This window comes from Oncorhynchus mykiss, chromosome 3 (assembly GCF_057628025.1).
Source record: "Oncorhynchus mykiss isolate SJ-2025 chromosome 3, ASM5762802v1, whole genome shotgun sequence".
In the NCBI taxonomy this organism is placed as follows: Eukaryota; Metazoa; Chordata; class Actinopteri; order Salmoniformes; family Salmonidae; genus Oncorhynchus; species Oncorhynchus mykiss.
Window position 1 is genome coordinate 28,952,501 of NC_143024.1, and position 22,651 is coordinate 28,975,151.

At 37.4% G+C, this 22,651-nt stretch overlaps 1 protein-coding gene across 2 annotated transcripts in view; it reads left to right on the top strand.

Moving 5' to 3' along the window:
- The window catches only part of LOC110503753 (cyclin-dependent kinase 14), a 215,632-nt gene that overhangs the window by 72,326 nt on the left and 120,655 nt on the right, over positions 1–22,651 (top strand). For both annotated transcript variants that reach the window (XM_036970578.2, XM_036970579.2), the window contains 2 exons: positions 7,475–7,569; positions 10,640–10,702. In XM_036970578.2, the coding sequence (XP_036826473.1) occupies positions 7,475–7,569; positions 10,640–10,702 (158 nt within the window). The remainder of the gene's footprint in view (positions 1–7,474; positions 7,570–10,639; positions 10,703–22,651) is intronic.

Sequence of the window (22,651 nt, forward strand, 5' to 3'; positions counted from 1 at the left end):
TGTAGCGAAATGCTTGTGCTTCTAGTTCCGACAATGCAGTAATAACCAACAAGTAATCTAACTAACAATTCCAAAACTACTGTCTTGTACACAGTGTAAGGGGATAAAGAATATGTACATAAGGATATATGAATGAGTGATGGTACAGAGCAGCATAGGCAAGATACAGTAGATGGTATCGAGTACAGTATATACATATGAGATGAGTATGTAAACAAAGTGGCATAGTTAAAGTGGCTAGTGATACATGTATTACATAAGGATACAGTCGATGATATAGAGTACAGTATATACATATGAGATGAGTATGTAAACAAAGTGGCATAGTTAAAGTGGCTAGTGATACATGTATTACATAAGGATACAGTCGATGATATAGAGTACAGTATATACGTATGCATATGAGATGAATAATGTAGGGTAAGAAACATTATATAAGGTAGCATTGTTTAAAGTGGCTAGTGATATATTTACATCATTTCCCATCAATTCCCATTATTAAAGTGGCTGGAGTTGAGTCAGTGTCAGTGTGTTGGCAGCAGCCACTCAATGTTAGTGGTGGCTGTTTAACAGTCTGATGGCCTTGAGATAGAAGCTGTTTTTCAGTCTCTCGGTCCCAGCTTTGATGCACCTGTACTGACCTCGCCTTCTGGATGATAGCGGGGTGAACAGGCAGTGGCTCGGGTGGTTGATGTCCTTGATGATCTTTATGGCCTTCCTGTGACATCGGGTGGTGTAGGTGTCCTGGAGGGCAGGTAGTTTGCCCCCGGTGATGCGTTGTGCAGACCTTACTACCCTCTGGAGAGCCTTACGGTTGAGGGCGGAGCAGTTGCCGTACCAGGCGGTGATACAGCCCGCCAGGATGCTCTCGATTGTGCATCTGTAGAAGTTTGTGAGTGCTTTTGGTGACAAGCCGAATTTCTTCAGCCTCCTGAGGTTGAAGAGGCGCTGCTGCGCCTTCTTCACAATGCTGTCTGTGTGAGTGGACCAATTCAGTTTGTCTGTGATGTGTATGCCGAGGAACTTAAAACTTGCTACCCTCTCCACTACTGTTTTTTGCTAGTAACTATTCTATAATTGTATTTTATTTTCTATTCCATTTAATTTAATTCCATTCCATTCTATTATTTTCTAATCATTTCGGTTCTATTCTATTCTTACTATTACCATCCACTATTCTATTATATTATATTAGGCTATATTCTATTCTATTATGTTAGGCTATATTATATTATGTTAGGCTATATTATATTATGTTAGGCTATATTCTATTCTATTATGTTAGGCTATATCATATTATGTTAGGCTATATTCTATTCTATTATGTTAGGCTATATTATATTATGTTAGGCTATATTCTATTCTATTATGTTAGGCTATATTATATTATGTTAGGCTATATTCTATTCTATTATGTTAGGCTATATTATATTATGTTAGGCTATATTCTATTCTATTATGTTAGGCTATATTATATTATGTTAGGCTATATTCTATTCTATTATGTTAGGCTATATTCTATTCTATTATGTTAGGCTATATTATATTATGTTAGGCTATATTCTATTCTATTATGTTAGGCTATATTATATTATGTTAGGCTATATTCTATTCTATTATGTTAGGCTATATTCTATTCTATTATGCTAGGCTATATTCTATTCTATTATGTTAGGCTATATTATATTATGTTAGGCTATATTCTATTCTATTATGTTAGGCTATATTATATTATGTTAGGCTATATTCTATTATATTATGTTAGGCTATATTCTATTCTATTATGTTAGGCTATATTATATTATGTTAGGCTATATTCTATTATATTATGTTAGGCTATATTATATTATGTTAGGATATATTATATTCTATTATGTTAGGCTATATTCTATTCTATTATGTTAGGCTATATTCTATTCTATTTTATTAGGCTATATTATATTATGTTAGGCTATATTCTATTCTATTCTATTAGGCTATATTATATTATGTTAGGCTATATTCTATTCTATTCGGCTATATTATATTATGTTAGGCTATATTCTATTCTATTTTATTAGGCTATATTATATTATGTTAGGCTATATTCTATTCTATTATGTTAGGCTATATTCTATTATGTTAGGCTATATTCTATTCTATTCTATTAGGCTATATTATATTATGTTAGGCTATATTCTATTCTATTAGGCTATATTCTATTATGTTAGGCTATATTCTATTCTATTAGGCTATATTCTATTCTATTAGGCTATATTATATTATGTTAGGCTATATTCTATTCTATTTTATTAGGCTATATTATATTATGTTAGGCTATATGCTATTCTATTCTATTAGGCTATATTATATTATGTTAGGCTATATTCTATTTTATTAGGCTATATTATATTATGTTAGGCTATATTCTATTCTATTTTATTAGGCTATATTCTATTCTATTATGTTAGGCTATATTCTATTATATTTTGTTAGGCTATATTCTATTCTATTATGTTAGGCTATATTCTATTCTATTATGTTAGGCTATATTCTATTCTATAATGTTAGGCTATATTCTATTCTATTATGTTAGGCTATATTCTATTCTATTCTATTAGACTATATTCTATTCTATTATGTTAGGCTATATTCTATTCTATTCTATTAGGCTATATTATATTATGTTAGGATATATTCTATTCTATTATGTTAGGCTATATTCTATTCTATTATGTTAGGCTATATTCTATTCTATTATGTTAGGCTATATTCTATTCTATTATGTTAGGCTATATTATATTCTATTCTATTAGGCTATATTATATTATGTTAGGCTATATTCTATTCTATTAGGCTATATTATATTATGTTAGGCTATATTCTATTCTATTCTATTAGGCTATATTATATTATGTTAGGCTATATTCTATTCTATTATGTTGGGCTATATTCTATTATATTATGTTAGGCTATATTCTATTCTATTAGGCTATATTATATTATGTTAGGCTATATTCTATTCTATTAGGCTATATTATATTATGTTAGGCTATATTCTATTCTATTATGTTAGGCTATATTCTATTCTATTATGTTAGGCTATATTCTATTCTATTATGTTAGGCTATTTTCTATTCTATTATGTTAGGCTATATTCTATTCTATTATGTTAGGCTATATTCTATTCTATTATGTTAGGCTATATTCTATTCTATTCTATTAGGCTATATTCTATTCTATTATGTTAGGCTATATTCTATTCTATTCTATTAGGCTATATTATATTATGTTAGGCTATATTATATTCTATTATGTTAGGATATATTCTATTCTATTATGTTAGGCTATATTCTATTCTATTATGTTAGGCTATATTCTATTCTATTATGTTAGGCTATATTCTATTCTATTATGTTGGGCTATATTCTATTCTATTATGTTAGGCTATATTCTATTCTATTATGTTGGGCTATATTCTATTCTATTATGTTAGGCTATATTCTATTCTATTATGTTAGGCTATATTCTATTCTATTATGTTAGGCTATATTCTATTCTATTATGTTAGGCTATATTCTATTCTATTATGTTGGGCTATATTCTATTCTATTAGGCTATATTATATTATGTTAGGCTATATTCTATTCTATTAGGCTATATTATATTATGTTAGGCTATATTCTATTCTATTTTATTAGGCTATATTATATTATGTTAGGCTATATTCTATTCTATTATGTTAGGCTATATTATATTATGTTAGGCTATATTATATTATGTTAGGCTATATTATATTATGTTAGGCTATATTCTATTCTATTATGTTAGGCTATATTCTATTCTATTATGTTAGGCTATATTATATTATGCTAGGCTATATTCTATTCTATTATGTTATGCTATATTCTATTCTATTATTTTAGGCTATATTATATTATGTTAGGCTATATTATATTATGTTAGGCTATATTCTATTCTATTATGTTAGGCTATATTCTATTCTATTATGTTAGGCTATATTATATTATGTTAGGCTACATTCTATTCTATTATGTTAGGCTATATTCTATTCTATTATGTTAGGCTATATTCTATTCTATTATGTTAGGCTATATTATATTATGTTAGGCTATATTCTATTATATTATGTTAGGCTATATTCTATTCTATTATGTTAGGCTATATTATATTATGTTAGGCTATATTCTATTCTATTATGTTAGGCTATATTCTATTCTATTATGTTAGGCTATATTATATTATGTTAGGCTATATTCTATTCTATTATGTTAGGCTATATTATATTATGTTAGGCTATATTATATTCTATTATGTTAGGCTATATTATATTCTATTATGTTAGGCTATATTCTATTCTATTCTGTTAGGCTATATTCTATTATATTATGTTAGGCTATATTATATTATGTTAGGCTATATTATATTATGTTAGGCTATATTCTATTCTATTAGGCTATATTATATTATGTTAGGCTATATTCTATTCTATTTTATTAGGCTATATTATATTATGTTAGGCTATATTCTATTCTATTATGTTAGGCTATATTATATTATGTTAGGCTATATTATATTATGTTAGGCTATATTATATTATGTTAGGCTATATTCTATTCTATTATGTTAGGCTATATTCTATTCTATTATGTTAGGCTATATTATATTATGTTAGGCTATATTCTATTCTATTATGTTATGCTATATTATATTCTATTATGTTAGGCTATATTATATTATGTTAGGCTATATTATATTATGTTAGGCTATATTCTATTCTATTATGTTAGGCTATATTCTATTCTATTATGTTAGGCTATATTATATTATGTTAGGCTATATTCTATTCTATTATGTTAGGCTATATTCTATTATGTTAGGCTATATTCTATTCTATTATGTTAGGCTATATTATATTATGTTAGGCTATATTCTATTCTATTATGTTAGGCTATATTCTATTCTATTATGTTAGGCTATATTATATTATGTTAGGCTATATTCTATTCTATTATGTTAGGCTATATTCTATTCTATTATGTTAGGCTATATTCTATTATGTTAGGCTATATTCTATTCTATTATGTTAGGCTATATTATATTATGTTAGGCTATATTATATTCTATTATGTTAGGCTATATTATATTCTATTATGTTAGGCTATATTCTATTCTATTCTGTTAGGCTATATTCTATTATATTATGTTAGGCTATATTATATTATGTTAGGCTATATTCTATTCTATTATGTTAGGCTATATTATATTATGTTAGGCTATATTATATTATGTTAGGCTATATTCTATTCTATTCTATTAGGCTATATTATATTATGTTAGGCTATATTCTATTCTATTATGTTAGGCTATATTCTATTCTATTATGTTAGGCTATATTATATTATGTTAGGCTATATTATATTATGTTAGGCTATATTCTATTCTATTATGTTAGGCTATATTCTATTCTATTATGATAGGCTATATTATATTATGCTAGGCTATATTCTATTCTATTATGTTAGGCTATATTCTATTATGCTAGGCTATATTCTATTCTATTATGTTAGGCTATATTATATTATGTTAGGCTATATTCTATTCTATTATGTTAGGCTATATTATATTATGTTAGGCTATATTCTATTATATTATGTTAGGCTATATTATATTATATTATGCTAGGCTATATTCTATTCTATTATGTTAGGCTATATTCTATTATATTATGCTAGGCTATATTTTGTTATATTATATTATATTTTATTAGGCTATGTTCTATTATATTAGGCTTTTTCTATTTTATTATATTAGGCTATATTCTATTATATTCTATTAGGCTATATTCTATTATATTCTATTAGGCTATATTCTATTATGTTAGGCTATATTCTATTCTATTATGTTAGGCTATATTCTATTCTATTATGTTAGGCTATATTATATTATGTTAGGCTATATTATATTATGTTAGGCTATATTCTATTCTATTATGTTATGCTATATTCTATTCTATTATGTTAGGCTATATTATATTATGTTAGGCTATATTATATTATGTTAGGCTATATTCTATTCTATTATGTTAGGCTATATTCTATTCTATTATGATAGGCTATATTATATTATGCTAGGCTATATTCTATTCTATTATGTTAGGCTATATTCTATTATGCTGGGCTATATTCTATTCTATTATGTTAGGCTATATTATATTATGTTAGGCTATATTCTATTATATTATGTTAGGCTATATTATATTATATTATGCTAGGCTATATTCTATTCTATTATGTTAGGCTATATTCTATTCTATTATGCTAGGCTATATTTTGTTCTATTTTATTATATTTTATTAGGCTATGTTCTATTATATTAGGCTTTTTCTATTTTATTATATTAGGCTATATTCTATTATATTCTATTAGGCTATATTCTATTATATTCTATTAGGCTATATTCTATTATATTATATTAAGCTATATTCTATTTTATTATGTTAAGCTATATTATATTCTATTATGTTAGAATATATTATATTAGTCTATATTCTATTCTATTATACTAGGCTATATTCTATTCTATTGGGTTATAATCTATTCAGTTCTATTAGGCTATGTTATATTATGTTAGGCTATATTCTATTCAATTATTCTAGGCTATATTCTGTTCTATTATGCTAGGCTATATTCTATTCTATTATGCTAGGCTATATTCTATTCTATTATGCTAGGCTATATTCTATTCTATTAGGCTAGGCTATATTATATTCTATTATGCTAGGATATATTATATTATTTTATGTTAGTCTATATTCTATTATATTATATTAGGTTATATTTATTATATTCTATTATAATAGCCTATATTCTATTATATTATGCTAGGCTATATTCTATTATATTATGCTAGGCTATATCATATTCTATTATGTTAGGCTATATGCTATTATATTATATTAGGCTATATTATATTCTATTATGTTAGGCTATATTCTATTCTATTATAATAGCCTATATTATATTATATTAGGCTGTATTACATTATATTAGCTTGTATTCTATTATATTAGGCTGTATTCTATTCTATTAGTCTGTATTCTATTTTATTAGGCTGTATTCTATTCTATTAGGCTGTATTCCATTCTATTCTATTATGTTAGGCTATATTCTATTATGTTAGGCTATATTCTATTATATTATAATAGCCTATATTCTATTATATTAGGCTGTATTATATTATATTAGCTTGTATTCTATTATATTAGGCAGTATTCTATTATATTAGGCTGTATTCTATTCTATTAGGCTCTATTCTATTCTATTAGGCTGTATTCCATTCTATTCTATTATGTTAGGCTATATTCTATTCTATTATTTTCTTTATCATATTGTAAATAAATTGTAGTACTGATGGTAGTTTAGCATGTAATTGCTTCATCATGATAATAATACTGTATCCTGTGTTTTCCTAGCGTCTCTTCTGAAAGGTCTGAAGCACTCCAACATCGTGCTGCTCCATGATATCATCCACACCAAGGAAACCCTGACGCTGGTCTTTGAGTATGTGGTGAGTGTCAGAGAGCCATCTGGATATGTTGCACAGAGCATCATGGGTACTGTAGTACATCATGTTACAGGGCTAGCTCAGAACAGGTATTTGAGTATGTGGGGAGTGTTACAGTGCCAACTGGATATGTGAGTCAGCAGTAGAGGATCAAGATATTTGATTTGTGTAAAATGTATTTTAAGATGAATTTCAAAAAGCCACAGTTTCATTGTAGAAATAGAATAACTAACCTGTTTTATGGTTTGATTCATTTGACCTCTCACTCTTCAGTTATTGCCATTGACTTATTTAATCCCAGTCCCAAAGAGACATGAGCTCTTGTCACGTTCTGACCTTAGTTCCTTTGTTTTGTCTTTTGTTTTAGTATGGTCAGGGCGTGAGTTGGGTGGGTTGTCTATGTTAGTTTTTCTATGATTTTCTTTTTCTTTGTTTGTCCTGGTATGGTTCTCAATCAGAGGCAGCTGTCAATCGTTGTCCCTGATTGAGAACCATATTTAGGTAGCCTGTTTTCCATTGTGTTTTGTGGGTGGTTGTTTTCAGTCTTTGTGTATTTGCACCAGACAGAACTGTTTCGGGTTGTTTCTTTGTTATTCAGTGTTCATTTTTGATTATTAAAAATCATGAACACTTACCATGCTGCACCTTGGTCCTCACCTTCTTCCACCGACGACGGCCGTTACAGCTCTGGCTAGTTTTACACACATATTCTTTGTTTATAAGATGGTGGAACGTTTAGTAATGTTTAGTCTTGCCTGTTAAAAACAGAACCCAAGCCTGGGATATTTTCCTCAAGGCTTTAACAGAAACAGTGATCTGAGTGCCATATAATGGTGGCCTAACCACGAGTGGCATGGCAGCTTCATGCCCAGCTTTGAACCCAGCCCTGGCTTCATGGGGGAACATTTTAATTGAGGGTTGCTGTTTCTGTAGGTTTCCATAGCACACATGCATGTACACACGCACACACACCCACACACGTGCATACACACACACACATGCATGCATGCACATGTACACGCAGATACACACACACATGCTGTGGACAGCAATAGCAGCAGGAGTTCCCTCACTCTGCTGTGGAGTAGTGTGGCCTGTTGTTACTGCTGACATATATGGATAACATCCACTGATAAGTTCAAACCAGCCAGAATACCAATCTCCTCCAACCTCTAGGAGTAGTAAGTCTCTGCTCAGCATTACTCCAATAGACCATATACTGTATCTAAATAGCTCAACCTCTTTGATGTTGACATGCAATACAAGACCCAGCCGTCTCTCAGAATAACCTACTAAATAATCCCGTTCCATGTTTCTTTTCATCCGTACTGTGTGCTATGTGGCCTGGTGCATCAGATCAAGAGCCAGTTCTGATATCGTACGGTATGTACGCTAGGCCCCCTGTTGGTCAGAAACAGCATGGTTCAGCAGGGTCAGTGGGAACATCTGCTCCTGGTAATACATTCTGACCAGATCCTCTGAGAGATGACAGAACCAGGCCCTGGGCAGTCTGTAGCTGGTTGTAGGGATTCTAATGAGGATGCTCTCTGGCCTTAAGGTGTACATTTTGATTACCTGGAGAACAGAGGTCAGGCTGGATGAAGGGGTTTGTGGAGGTCTTTCGGTGCTGTTTCTCTGCTCCATGTGCAAATATAAGAGCTAACCAATTTAAAGTATATATATTCATCAAGTAGATGCTGTCTGTAAGTGGACACGGTTGACAAGGATCTGTCTTTATTATGACAGATCACCCTTCTCTCACTGTGAATGTTGAACAGACAGAGTGAATAGCGTATATTTGACAGAATGGGTAATGCAACACTGTGGATCTGTGTGTTGTCGTTGGTGTGGAGACAGTTTTTTATTTGCAGCTCAGCCAGTTTCATGCTGTTCTATTCTGCTGTGTTCAGACCTGTAATTCCAGACTCTTTCATATACAGAAGGCTCCACACCAAGCCAAATCAATTCATTTTCCTCATCTAGCAGGTAATGACAATTGACAGGGAGCGAGCGGGACCGAGAGAGAGAGAGAGGTAGAGAGAGGGAGAGAGAAGAAATGGAGAGAAAGTGGGGGTGAGAAAGATATGGAGAGAGGGAAAGACAGAGAGAGAGATAAAGGGAGGGAGGGAGAGAGACAGAGGGAGAGTAGGTTTTGAGTAAGGTGGACAGGCATGGCTGAAGCTTGTTTGAGCGTCTGGTTGAATTATTCATGAAAGGGAACACATTTATATCTGACGGTGCAAGGAGCAGCGGGGGTACGCAAATATCACCCAGCCCCACGAGCTGTGGTGTGTGTGTGTGTGTGTGTGTGTGTGTGTGTGTGTGTGTGTGTGTGTGTGTGTGTGTGCGCACGCGCCCCGGGTCTGCTGGCAGAATAAATCAGTGAAGTGCAGATCAGGGTAGTTCGTCTTTTCTCCCGCGATCGGACAGACAGACGACTCTGCTTACATACAGCACCTAAAGACATACAGACAGTGTCACTCCCTATCTCATCCCTCCACACAATCACATTAAGGGCTTTGTACCAAAGGTTCCCTCTGTGGATCATTCTGTTGATATAGACCGGATATCATTCATCCGCAGACAGGGGAGACAGACTGGGGAAGAAATAGATGTTGCGAGTGACGTCTGCTGCAATTCAATTGAGTTTGTGTCTCCAGCCTGGCGCCTTACTGATATTTTATCATGGACGGATGACAGTAGGTCAGAGTTGCTTTGAATAGCAAGGGGAAAGCTATGAAAGCCAATAACTTTTTTCCATTAGCTGATTTTTCCATCCTCAAACCAAGCTCACATTCCGACCAAGGTATATTCAAGACAAGCAACACAATTAACAAAAAGCCAATATCCTCACTGCCAAGAACCTCTTTCTGCTGCTTTTACAGTTCAGATGAATATCTTCAAATACTGAACAGCATCAATACATTTATACAAACATATTTTAACTTCATTTTTCATGTTGACTTATTTTTTGGTTCATTGCAAAGCATTGTATTGTGATCTGTTTTTATGATTTTATGTGTCTTTATTTAGACATATTGTAATCTAACGGTCCTCTCTTTCTCCCTGACAGCACACAGACCTGTGCCAGTACATGGACAGGCACCCAGGAGGACTGCATCCAGACAACGTGAAGGTAAGACTGCTGCTCATTATCATGACTATATTACTACAGTAAACCACACTGTCTTGAGCATCACTAATACGTCATAGAATCCTACAGTTTTTACAGTAACACTGCTGAGGAGTGATGCCCACACACATGGTTAGATAGGAGCAGTGTCCTGTAGGCTTGCTTAAATTACTTCAATGAACTACACCGTTGAGGAGTAACACACACTGTTAGAGTAGGGGTCATGGAGGATGGGAGGGATGGTGTGAAAGGGGGGTGTTGTATAGAGGAGTCCTATGAGAAGGGGGGGGGGGGAGTTCAGGCATCGTGGGTTATGTAACACTCCATACCTAATATTGTCACTAAGGATTTCCATATGTAATGTATTTATCCTGTTGACGACCGACCGCCTGCCTCATTGAAATGCGTGTTTTAATAATAGAGGATTATTCCCAGAGAGGGTGTCAGGGGAAAAAAACCTGCTTCCACCTCTTAATCTGTAAACATATGTTGTGTCCCAAATGGCACCCTATTCCCCATACAGTGCACTACTGTTGACCAAAGCCCTATGGGCCCTAGTGAAAAAAAGTGCACTATATAGGGAATATGTTATAATTTGGGATGCAAACAGAGTCCCGGGTGTACGACAGGCCAGGACATGTGTCCTCACTGTGTCACCATGTAGCCTTTGAAATACTTTAAGAGAGGCATTTGTTTGTAGATGAATGTCCTCTGACACTGACATTGTGATAAATGTTTCCTCTGTCCTAACTGGACTAGAAGGTCGAGTTAGAGACAGACGTAACGAAATAGACAGAGACAGAGACAGAGACAGACACATGTATGTTACCCAAAGGGCCAGCAGCTGGTGTTAGCCATAATGCTCTCCATGGTGGGAGGACAGATGGAGAGGAAGAGAGAGAGGAACCAGAACCAGTCTTTCCCTAGTGGGAGGACAGGCAGAGTATAGAGGAGCTCTAATGACCTGGCATTTGAAACGAAAACAAACTGACTATGTGAAGGCAGAGGTTATGTCCTAAATGGCCCCCTATGCACTATGTAGTACACTACTCTTGACCAGGGTCCCTAAGGTTGCCATTTGGGTCCCTAAGGGTGCCATTTGAGGCACAGAGACACAGACCCGGACCATTCGTTAAAATCAGCAATCAAAATCAAGATGGAGGCAGCATGGCGTATTGAACTGTTTGCCAATGTGCCACTCTTCAGTGCTCTTGTGTGTCAAGAGCCGGAGACACTCCAGTATGTGTTAACTGTAAATGGAGGGTATAATAGCTATATTTGTAACCAGTGAGGAGCAGAGTAGACAGACAATTTGCTGGAGATTCATTCCCTTCATTACAGTGTCTCTGATTAATTAACAGAGAAAGTGGCTTGTCCTCGTGTGTGTGTGTGTGTGTGTGTGTGTGTGTGTGTGTGTGTGTGTGTGTGTCTGTGTTTGTTGAACTATTCTTCATTTGTTAGTCCCCACAAGGTCAAATGCTATTTCTAGGGGGTTTAAGGTTACATTAAGGGTTAGGAGCTAGGGTTAGGTTTAAGGTTAGGGTAAGAGTATGGGTTAGGTTTAGGGGTTGGAGAAAATAGGATTTTGAATGGGACTGATTTGTGAGTCCCCACAAGGTTAGCTGTACAAGACTGTGTTTGTGTGTGTGTGTGTGTGTGTGTGTCAATCAGATGACAGATGGGGTTTAAAATTGTTTTTGTTCCCTGGTTGAGGTTATTTCAGAAAAAACAGCTTCTGACTGAAGATACAGATCTTCTATGGTGTGTGTGTGTGTGTGTCCCTGTTGAATAATCAGAGACATAAAAGCTATTAGAGTGTGTGCTGTCTGATATGGCTGGATAACATTAGCATTAACCTAGCAGAAAACACTTAGACCTTCACTAGCTAATGCAATTATCAGTCAGCCTGGCCAGCAGAGAGAAGTGTTTGTGTTGTTTGGAGCGTGTCTTATTACAGAACTCCTTCTGAGAGCATAGTACAGAACATGTACCTTTACCCATACACTTATTTGATTACAGTGTTCTCCTTTAGTATTCTACCTATTATTTAATAGAACTGTCTGTCTGTATGACATCACCCAAAACAACCTTCCAGTCAGTCACGCTCTTGATGTGATTATATCCAGTCAGCTGAATGGGGTTCTCTTAATGAGAGCCAAATAGACTGATGTGAAACTGACACCCCTGACAGTAGGGCTGGGCAATATGGCCAAAATATCATATCACGGAATACAAAAAAAGGACGGTATGACAGTATTTCATGGTATTTCATGTTTTTGAATAATAAAATCTCTAAACTTGCTGTATGAGTAGTGTGGCCCTAGAGTAGCAACATATACATTCTAAGTGATTTTAATGAGTCTTTCTCCATTCTGATTGTTTAACACTGTTCAATTCAACTTGAACTGATAATCATTTCAGCATTTTCATACATTTCTGCATTTCCTGCACGATATGGGAAAACAACCTCTGCCTTATTTTTAACCAAATGTTGCTATTTGAGTTGCGATTTAGAGCAAAACACATGGGTGAACTGATGGAATCATGGAAATATAATGATTATTCTAATTCAAAAGTTAGAATATAATACTGAGCACTTTGAATACAGTGTTGTTTGACATGACAATTAATAAAAAATCCCCCAGGGAGGAGTTATAGTGAAAGGGTAGGAACCAAAGTGTTGATAAGTGTTTCCTAGGGAATCCTATAATCTTTGGCTACATGTCATGTTTTCTCTAAGCTACTTCATGTAGTTAACATATTCATGCTTCTAGTATTCCTCTTTGATTTAGAACAGTGGTTCCCAGACTTTTCATAGTCCCGTAAGTCTGCCACACACACTATACAATACATTTATTAAACATAAGAATGAGTGTGAGTTTTTGTCACAACCCAGCTCATGGGAAGGGCACAAATAATAATATTATAATAATCAATTATTGTGCTCTTTATTTAGCCATCTTACATATAAAACCTTATTTGTTCATCAAGCATTGTCCCCACAGGTTAATGAGAAGTGTGTGCTTCAAAGGATGTACATAATTCTGCAACGTTGGGTTGTATTGGACAGAGACTCAGTCTTAAATCATTTTCCACACACAGTCTGTGCCTGTATTTAGTTTTCATGCTAGTGAGGGCGGAGAATCCACTTTCACAGGTATGTGGTTGCAAAAGGCATCAGTGTCTTAACAGCGCAGTTTGCCAGAAATCCAGAAATCTGGCAGTGGCTTCTGATTAAATAACATTTTCACTGAACCGCTTGTTGCATTTTTGATGAGGCTCTCTTGTTCAGATATCGGGTAAGTGGACTGGAGGCAGAGCATGAAATGGATGACAAATCCAGTTGTTTGTGTTGTCCGTTTTGGGAAAGTACCTGCGTAATTGCACACCCAGCTCACTCAGGTACTTCGCTATATCACATTTGACATTGTCCGTAAACTTGAGTTAATTTGCACACAAAAAATGATGGAAAGACCTTTGTCATGATCTTGTTAATGCAGGCAGAAAATTATCTCCAATTTCTTAACTTCTTGGCGCACCCATCCCTTTAGCGGGATCCTTTTCATCAACATCCGCTGAATTGCAGAGCGCCAAATTCAAATTAAATACTACAAATATTTAATTTTCATGAAATCACAAGTGCAATATAGCAAACACAGCGTAGCTTGTTGTTAATCCACCTGGCGTGTCAGATTTCAAAACACTTTTCGGCGAAAGCTATCCAAGCGTTTATGTTAAGACATCTCTCTCGGCAGACAAAACATTACAAACAGCTAGCAGCAAAGTAGATTGGTCATAAAAATCAGAAAAGCAATAAAATGAATCGCTTACCTTTGATGATCTTCGGATGTTTGCAGTTACACAATAAATGTTCCTTTTGTTCCATAAAGATTATTTTTATATCCAAAATACCTCCATTTGGTTTGCGCTTTATGTTCAGAAATCCACAGGCTCGAGTGGTCATTACGGGGCAGACGAAAATTCCAAATAGTATCTGTAAAGTTCGTAGAAACATGTCAAATGTTTTTTATAATCAATCCTCAGGTTGTTTTTACAATAAATAATTGATAATATTTTAACCGAACCGTAGCATTTTCAATAGGAGAGAGAGAGAACATGTCTGCTCCAAGCTGCCTCCGCATGCAAAACGCTGCTGGCACCCAGCCATCCACTGACGTGTTGTGATCTTTCTCTCTCATTTTTCAGAGTAAAAGCCTGAAACTATGTCTAAAGACTGTTCAGACCATGTGGAAGCCATAGGACAAGGAATCTGGTTGATATCCCTTTTAAATGGAGGGAAGGCATGCAATGGAACAGGTAGCTTTCAAAATAGAAGACACTTCCTCTTTGGATTTTCCTCAGGTTTTCGCCTGCAATATCAGTTCTGTTATACTCACAGAAAATATTTTGACAGTTTTGGAAACGTGTGTTTTCTATCCTAATCTGACAATTATATACATATTCTAGATTCTGGACCTGAGAAATAGGCAGTTTCATTTGGGTACGTTTTTCATCCAAACATCAAAATACTGCCCCCTACACTAAAGAGGTTAATCATAGCCTCAATGTTGTCCCGCACATTGAATATAGTTGCGGAGAGTACCTGTAATCCTAGATTCAGATCATTCAGGTGAGAAAAAACATCACCCAGATAGGCCTGTCGTATGAGAAACTCGTCATCATGCAAGCAGTCAGACAAGTGAAAATTATGTTCAGTAAAGAAAACTTTAAGCTCGTCTCAATTCAAAAAAATGTGTCAATACTTTGCCCCTTGATAACCAGCACACTTCTGTATGTTGTAAAAGCACTGCCCATATCATTGCATAATGCAGAAAATACACAAAAGTTCAGGGGCCTTGCTTTAACAAAGTTAACCATTTTCACTGTAGTGTCCAAAACGTATTTCAAGCTGTCAGGCATTCTCTTGGCAGCAAGAGCCTCTCGGTGGATGCTGCAGTGTACCCAAGTGGCGTCGGGAGCAACTTCTTGCACACGCGTTACCACTCCACTATGTCTCCCTGTCGTGGCTTTTGCGCCATCAGTACAGATACCAACACATCTTGACCACCAAAGTACATTTGATGTCACAATGCTGTCCAGTACTTTAAATATCCTGTTGTCCTGGTTTCCAGTGGTTTCAGAAGAGGGTGTCTTCCTTATTTGACCCCACATTAACATAACTTTATTTATAACTTTGCTGGTCAATAACTTTATAACTTTATTCTCGCTCAAAAAACTCCTGTAGTTTATTTTTCAAATTGTTATGTTTCGTTTCTAACTGCGCAAGAGTGAAGGTTTCCCGCTAGAGAGTAACGGTTAATGTGATTGGATGTTAATTATTTGACTAGGCTACCTGTATTTGACATTGTGTTGTTATTTCGCCGGGAACACTAGATGGGTTAATTTTATTTTTGGCATTGAAACAAGGCTACTCAGGCGAGAGAAAAAACTCACCCAAATGTATAGCCCCGTTGGAAAATAGAAATGTACTGTTTGAAAATGTCTAGAATGTGAATCACATTTTTATTTGGTGTACCCCTGACGGCATTGCGCGTACCCCAATTTGGGAATACCCGATTTAGAAGATACTGTTGCACAAACAACATGCTGATTTGGTTCTACACCTTCACTGGTATTATCAGGCTGTATAGCTAATTATGTTTGGTAAAAACGGTATACTGCCCAGCCTTACCTGGCAGGCATTGGTTGACCTTCACAATCCTTTTTAAACAGCATGTAGTACAAGAGGAGCTACCCTCATTGCATTATTCCTCAATGTCAAGTGTAGTATCAATGTCAGGTGGAGTATTGATAAATGAGGTTAGTATAATGCAATGATAACATCACAAAGGCGCATATCCAAAAAGGTTCAACAAATTCTGCAAAGCACTACTCCTGAGTTCCCTACTCCCTCTCCTACTCTTTCCCTTCACCTCCTCTCCTTTCCCTCTCTCTGTACCCTAATCATGTGTGCAGATAATGCAGTAATGACATGCCACATTAAGACAGACAGTACTACCCGGATGCTTTCTGGGATAAATTACTACGGGGAACAGGGCGGTAGGGGAACAGTAGCTGGCAGATGGGAGCGTCAGTGTCTTCTCAGCTCATTTAACATACTATCCTACCTCTCCTTCACTCACTGCTGGGCTAAACTCACTCCCCCTGTATATAGTCAAGTGCTGCTTTCAGAGGTTTTCTCAATGACTCCCAAGGTTTCCATTCAATTAATATACTTCATTAATTATCCCCTCAGGTGCAATGAAGATTTAGAGGTTTGTGTTTCGAGGGGTTGGCTTTCTCTATGATGTTGAGTTCAGCATGACTTTGTGTGATTGGACTCTCATTCACTATTGATAGGGTTTGAATAAGTCATGTGAACACAAAATACATCTATTGGAATGACACGTCTTCTTTTTTTATTTGGTCTTTGCCCCAAATCAGTCAGTATGCATTGGAATTAACCAATGATAACACATGCTTACAAAAGAGACAAAAGAAAATAAAATAATTGGCAATTGGCAACATGAAAATATATACACATACAGTGGGGAGAACAAGTATTTGATGCACTGCCAATTTTCAGGTTTTCCTACTTACAAAGCATGTAGAGGTCTGTAATTTTTATCATAGGTACACTTCAACTGTGAGAGACGGAATCTAAAAAAAAATCCAGAAAATCACATTGTATGATTTTTAAGTAATTAATTAGCATTTTATTGCATGACATAAGTATTTGATCACCTACCAACCAGTAAGAATTCTGGCTCTCACAGACCTGTTAGTTTTTATTTAAGAATCCCTCCTGTTCTCCACTCATTACCTGTATTAACTGCACCTGTTTGAACTCGTTACCTGTATAAAAGACACCTGTCCACACATTCCATCAAACAGACTCCAACCTCTCCACAAAGGTCAAGACCAGAAGGCTGTGTAAGGACATCAGGGATAAAATTGTAGACCTGCACAACGCTGGGATGGTTTACAGGACAATAGGCAAGCAGCTTGGTGAGAAGGCAACAACGGTTGGCGCAATTATTAGAAAATGGAAGAGGTTCAAGATGACGGTCAATCACCCTCGGTCTGGGGCTCCATGCAAGATCTCACCTTGTGGGGCATCAATGATCATGAGGGAGGTGAGGGATCAGCCCAGAACTACACGGCAGGACCTGGTCAATGACCTGAAGAGAGCTGGGACCACAGTCTCAAAGAAAACCATTAGTAACACGCTACGCCATCATGGATTAAAATCCTGCAGCGCACGCATGGTCCCCCTGCTCAAGCCAGCACATGTCCAGGCCCGTCTGAAGTTTGCCAGTGACCATCTGGATGATCCAGAGGTGGAATGGGAGAAGGTCATGTGGTCTGATGAGACAAAAATAGAGCCTTTTGGTTTAAACTCCACTCGCCATGTTTGGAGGAAGAAGAAGGATGAGTACAACCGCAAGAACACCATCCCAACCGTGAAGCATGGAGGTGGCAACATCATTCTTTGGGGATGCTTTTCTGCAAAGGGGACAGGACGACTGCACCGTATTGAGGGGAGGATGGATGGGGCCATGTATCGCAAGATCTTGGCCAACAACCTCCTTCCCTCAGTAAGAGCATTGAAGATGGGTCGTGGCTGGGTCTTCTAGCATGACAACGATCCGAAACACACAGCCAGGGCAACTAAGGAGTGGCTCCGTAAGAAGCATCTCAAGGTCCTGGAGTGGCCTAGCCAGTCTCCAGACCTGAACCCAATAGAAAATCTTTGGAGGGAGCTGAAAGTCCGTATTGCCCAGCGACAGCCCGAGAAAAAGGGGTCAAATTTAAAAATAAAAATAAAATAAAAAATCATACAATGTGATTTTCTGGATAGTTGTTTTAGATTCCGTCTCTCACAGTTGAAGTGTACCTATGATAAAAATTACAGCCCTCTACATGCTTTGTAAGTAGGAAAACCTGATAAATCGGCAGTGTATCAAATACTTGTTCTCCCCACTGTATGTTTCCCCTTTGTTCTGAATTTTTGTGTGCAAATATTCCATATGAATAAGAAATGTGTATAACCCATTATATGCTGTTAGTATGATGTATGGTCTCATCCTGTAGTAAATGAATGTGAATATCAGACAATAGAGCCAGCCTGGAGTCTATTTCACTGGCAGATACGGTTAATATCTGGACTCAGATGATGAAATCCACAGTTTTTCTGGCCACATCTTATACTCGAAACTTTTTTCCCAATAGCTTTTCATTAAATCAAACAGCGTTAACTTTTCCATTTGAACACTGATGTAAAAGTTAAAGCAGAGGTGTATAAAACAGTCAACATTCAACAGATTGTCACAGCCATCGAAAGAACTGGACCAAAGCGCAGCGTCGTGAGTGTACATATTCCTTTTATTTGAAATGACGCCAACAAAACAATAAGGAGGCTGTCGCTGGAGGCTCCGGACTGGAGGCTGTCGCTGGAGGCTCTGGACTGGAGGCCGTCGCTGGTGGCTCCGGACTGGAGACCGTCGCTGGAGGCTTCGTGCCATGACTCCTCACTGGAGGATTCTTGCCATGGATCATCGCTGGAGGCTTCGTGCCATGGATCATCGCTGGAGGCTTCGTGCCATGGATCATCACTGGAGGCTTCCTGCCATGGATCATCACTGGAGGCTTCCTGCCATGGATCGTCACTGGAGGCTTCGTGCCATGGATCATCACTGGAGGCTTCTTGCCATGGATCATCACTGGAGGCTTCGTGCCATGACTCCTCACTGGAGGATTCTTGCCATGGATCATCGCTGGAGGCTTCGTGCCATGGATCATCGCTGGAGGCTTCGTGCCATGGATCGTCACTGGAGGCTTCGTGCCATGGATCATCACTGGAGGCTTCTTGCCATGGATCATCACTGGAGGCTTCGTGCCATGGATCATCACTGGAGGCTTCTTCTGGGTGCAGGCACAGGACTCACTAGGTTGGGGAGAGATACAGGAGGCTTTGTCCTTGGCAGAGGCACCGGATACACTGGGCCGTAGAGGCGCACTGGAGGTCTCGAGCTTAGAGCCTGCACAACCCGTCCTGGCTGGGTGGTTATCTTCGTCTGGCAAATGCGGGGCGCTGGTACAGGACGCATTGGGCTGTGCAGACGTACTGGAGACACAGTGCGCAGAGCCGGCGCAGGATATTCTGGGCCGAAGAGACGCACTGGAGACCAGGCGCGCTGAGCCGGCAACATCCGTCCTGGCTGGATGCTCACCCTAGCCCGGCAGATGTGGGGAGCTGGGATGTAGCACACCGGGCTGTGAACGAGCACTGGAGATACCGTGCGGTCCACCGCATAACACGGTGCCGGACCAGTACGACGCTCGCCACGGTAAGCACGGGGAGTTGGCTCAGGTCTGAATCCTGACTCTGCCACACTCCCCGTGTGCCCTCCCCCCCAAAGAAAATATTGTGGGGGTGCCTCTCAGGCTTCCTCGCTAGCAGTGTACGTGTCGCCAACTCCATTCTCCGGTATCCCTCCTCGCACTCCGGTATCCCAGGCGGGCTCTGGCACTCTCCCTGTATGACATCACAGCATTTGTTTATTCTAATCCTCAACGTCTCATATTTTACAACACACTCTCCATTTACAGCATTTCCCTCACTCAGACATCAACTAATGTGCAAAAGTTGCCCAATTAGCGGGAGGGATGGGGGCATCATCCTGTCACACGCAGTGCTCAAGTTTATAACGGCTGTCAGTCAAAGCCCATACAGCTCTCTGAAGCGGAGAGCCCGAGCTCTGACGTCATGTATAGCATGTTACTGTACAGACAGTGCATTCCAATTTATGCACTTATCAATGACAAAATCTGCCATTTTCAACCCACGGGATAACACTTACACACACACACACACACACACACACACACACACACACACACACACACACACACACACACACTGCAATTAGTATACAGCACAACTAATGATTAATTATGTTCCTAACACCCCGGCCCACGCTTGCTACCCATTCCCAGGGTTGTTGTCTACTAATTACTGCAGTCCATTGCCAATGAGGGAATGCATTGTGAAGCTGTTTCATGATGGGAATATCTAGACCCTCATAAGAAGAGGTTGTTTCTATTTGTTCATGGTTAGTGTGTAAAATGCCTCTCACCATCTCATAATTATGTATCATCCATCCATTGTGCAGTGGAAATCCCTAGAGGGGAGTGGAGGTGGGGTGACACTATTGATATTCTGGGGAGCGGGCGGCTGGCTGCTATTGACTTTCCAGCAAGGCAGCTTAAACTCTCTACCCCCTCACCTCCCCTCCCTCCTCTGTTTCATCCTACTCTCACCGCTGCCCCTGTTCTCTCCTCTCTTTCTCTCTACCTGACTTTCTTTTCATTCCTCTGCCCTTCTAGATCACTCCCTCACTCTGTCTGGTTCTCTCTGTCTCTGCATCACCACCTCTCTTTATCTTTCACTGTATTTCTCTTTCCCCCTTCTCTCTCTCATTCTCTCTCCCTCTCTCTCTCTCTCTCATTCTCTCTCTCTCTCTCTCTCTCTCTCTCTCTCTCTCTTTAAAAAAAAAAAAAAAATTCTAGTGATGCCTTTAGCATTTTAAGCCAGATGGGGAGACCAGTCATCGAGCAGATGTCATGTCTGTCACGTGGCCAAATGTCCTGCTAGTATAGTGACCGTGTTGGGCTAGTGAGTGTGACTACAGTCTAGGGCTACACATGGAATAGAGTTTCATAGAGCAGGCCTGTCGACCTTTTACATACATGTAAAGACATACGTTATGCATCTGAAAAGCACAAGCACTCAACTCCATTTGAAGTCCACCTGAAATATCTTTGCTCTTGTACTTTACTTTCTACCATATCATATGCTAATTTGACAGAATTCTCAGTTTCCCTGTCGTCGACAATAAGAGTTATTTTTAAGCAGCGTTTTGATGTTTCGTTTGCAGAGAGAGGGGAGTGAATAAATGAGTAACCTTTTGATTGCCTAGCCCACTTAATGACGAGTGTGTTTTGTTATACATGAGTAAACACACATTTCTCATGCTAATTTCCAGCATTGTGTGTTGTTTCGCATATCGCCCGCCTGCCGAGTTGAGGAATGCTAAACTGTTGACCCGGTGACTCCAGATGCCAGACAGGGCTGATCCCTGATTGGACTCCATGGTTTTCACTCTGCCTAATTGGCCGAGACCCTGCTAGTGCTGCTGGGAAGAGAAATTGCAATGAAAGATTATAATGTTGAAATGGAGAATCAGCAGTTGCACAGATTCAGAATTCATTGTTGGTTGATTGATGCAAAGTGAACAAAAAACACTGGATCTGAAAGAACCATAGACATTGATGTTGTTTTCAGGTGCTGTCAGAGAAAAAATAGTAAATATGAGGACATTTATTCACAGTTTATTTTGTGTTGATGCTTATTTTCTCACCCTTTTCCCATTGTTAACATTTGAATGTAACTGAAAACCACTTTGTTGTGATATATTTATGACATATTATGGCATATTCATAAATGGAACAGACGTTTATTATATTTTTTTCTGTATATTGTTTATTTATTGATCTCCTCTCAAGCCTTCAAATGAACCAGTCACTATTTGTTATTGATGTGTGAGATCAGATGGTCATTGTGAGGGCATCTATTTGATCACTGGTCAATAGTCCAAGCTGAGGAAAAGATGAGAGGGGAGTTCTGGGTTGATTGGCTAGTATTGACGTTAGGGAGTGGACTGAGTGTGTGTGTGCGAGTGAGGTTGTGGGTTTGTGCGTGTGCGTGCAAGCGTTATAGAGTTAATGGTGTAAATGAATGGTGTAAATGAGTTGTGGAAGTTAATATACCAGGGCTGGTGTTGTGTTGAGGCTGAATGAAGACATTAACATGTCCTACTGATGGATAGCTGCTATGACTCGTCTATGTGCCGGATAGCCTTTCTCTGTTACATATGAGTCCAAACAATG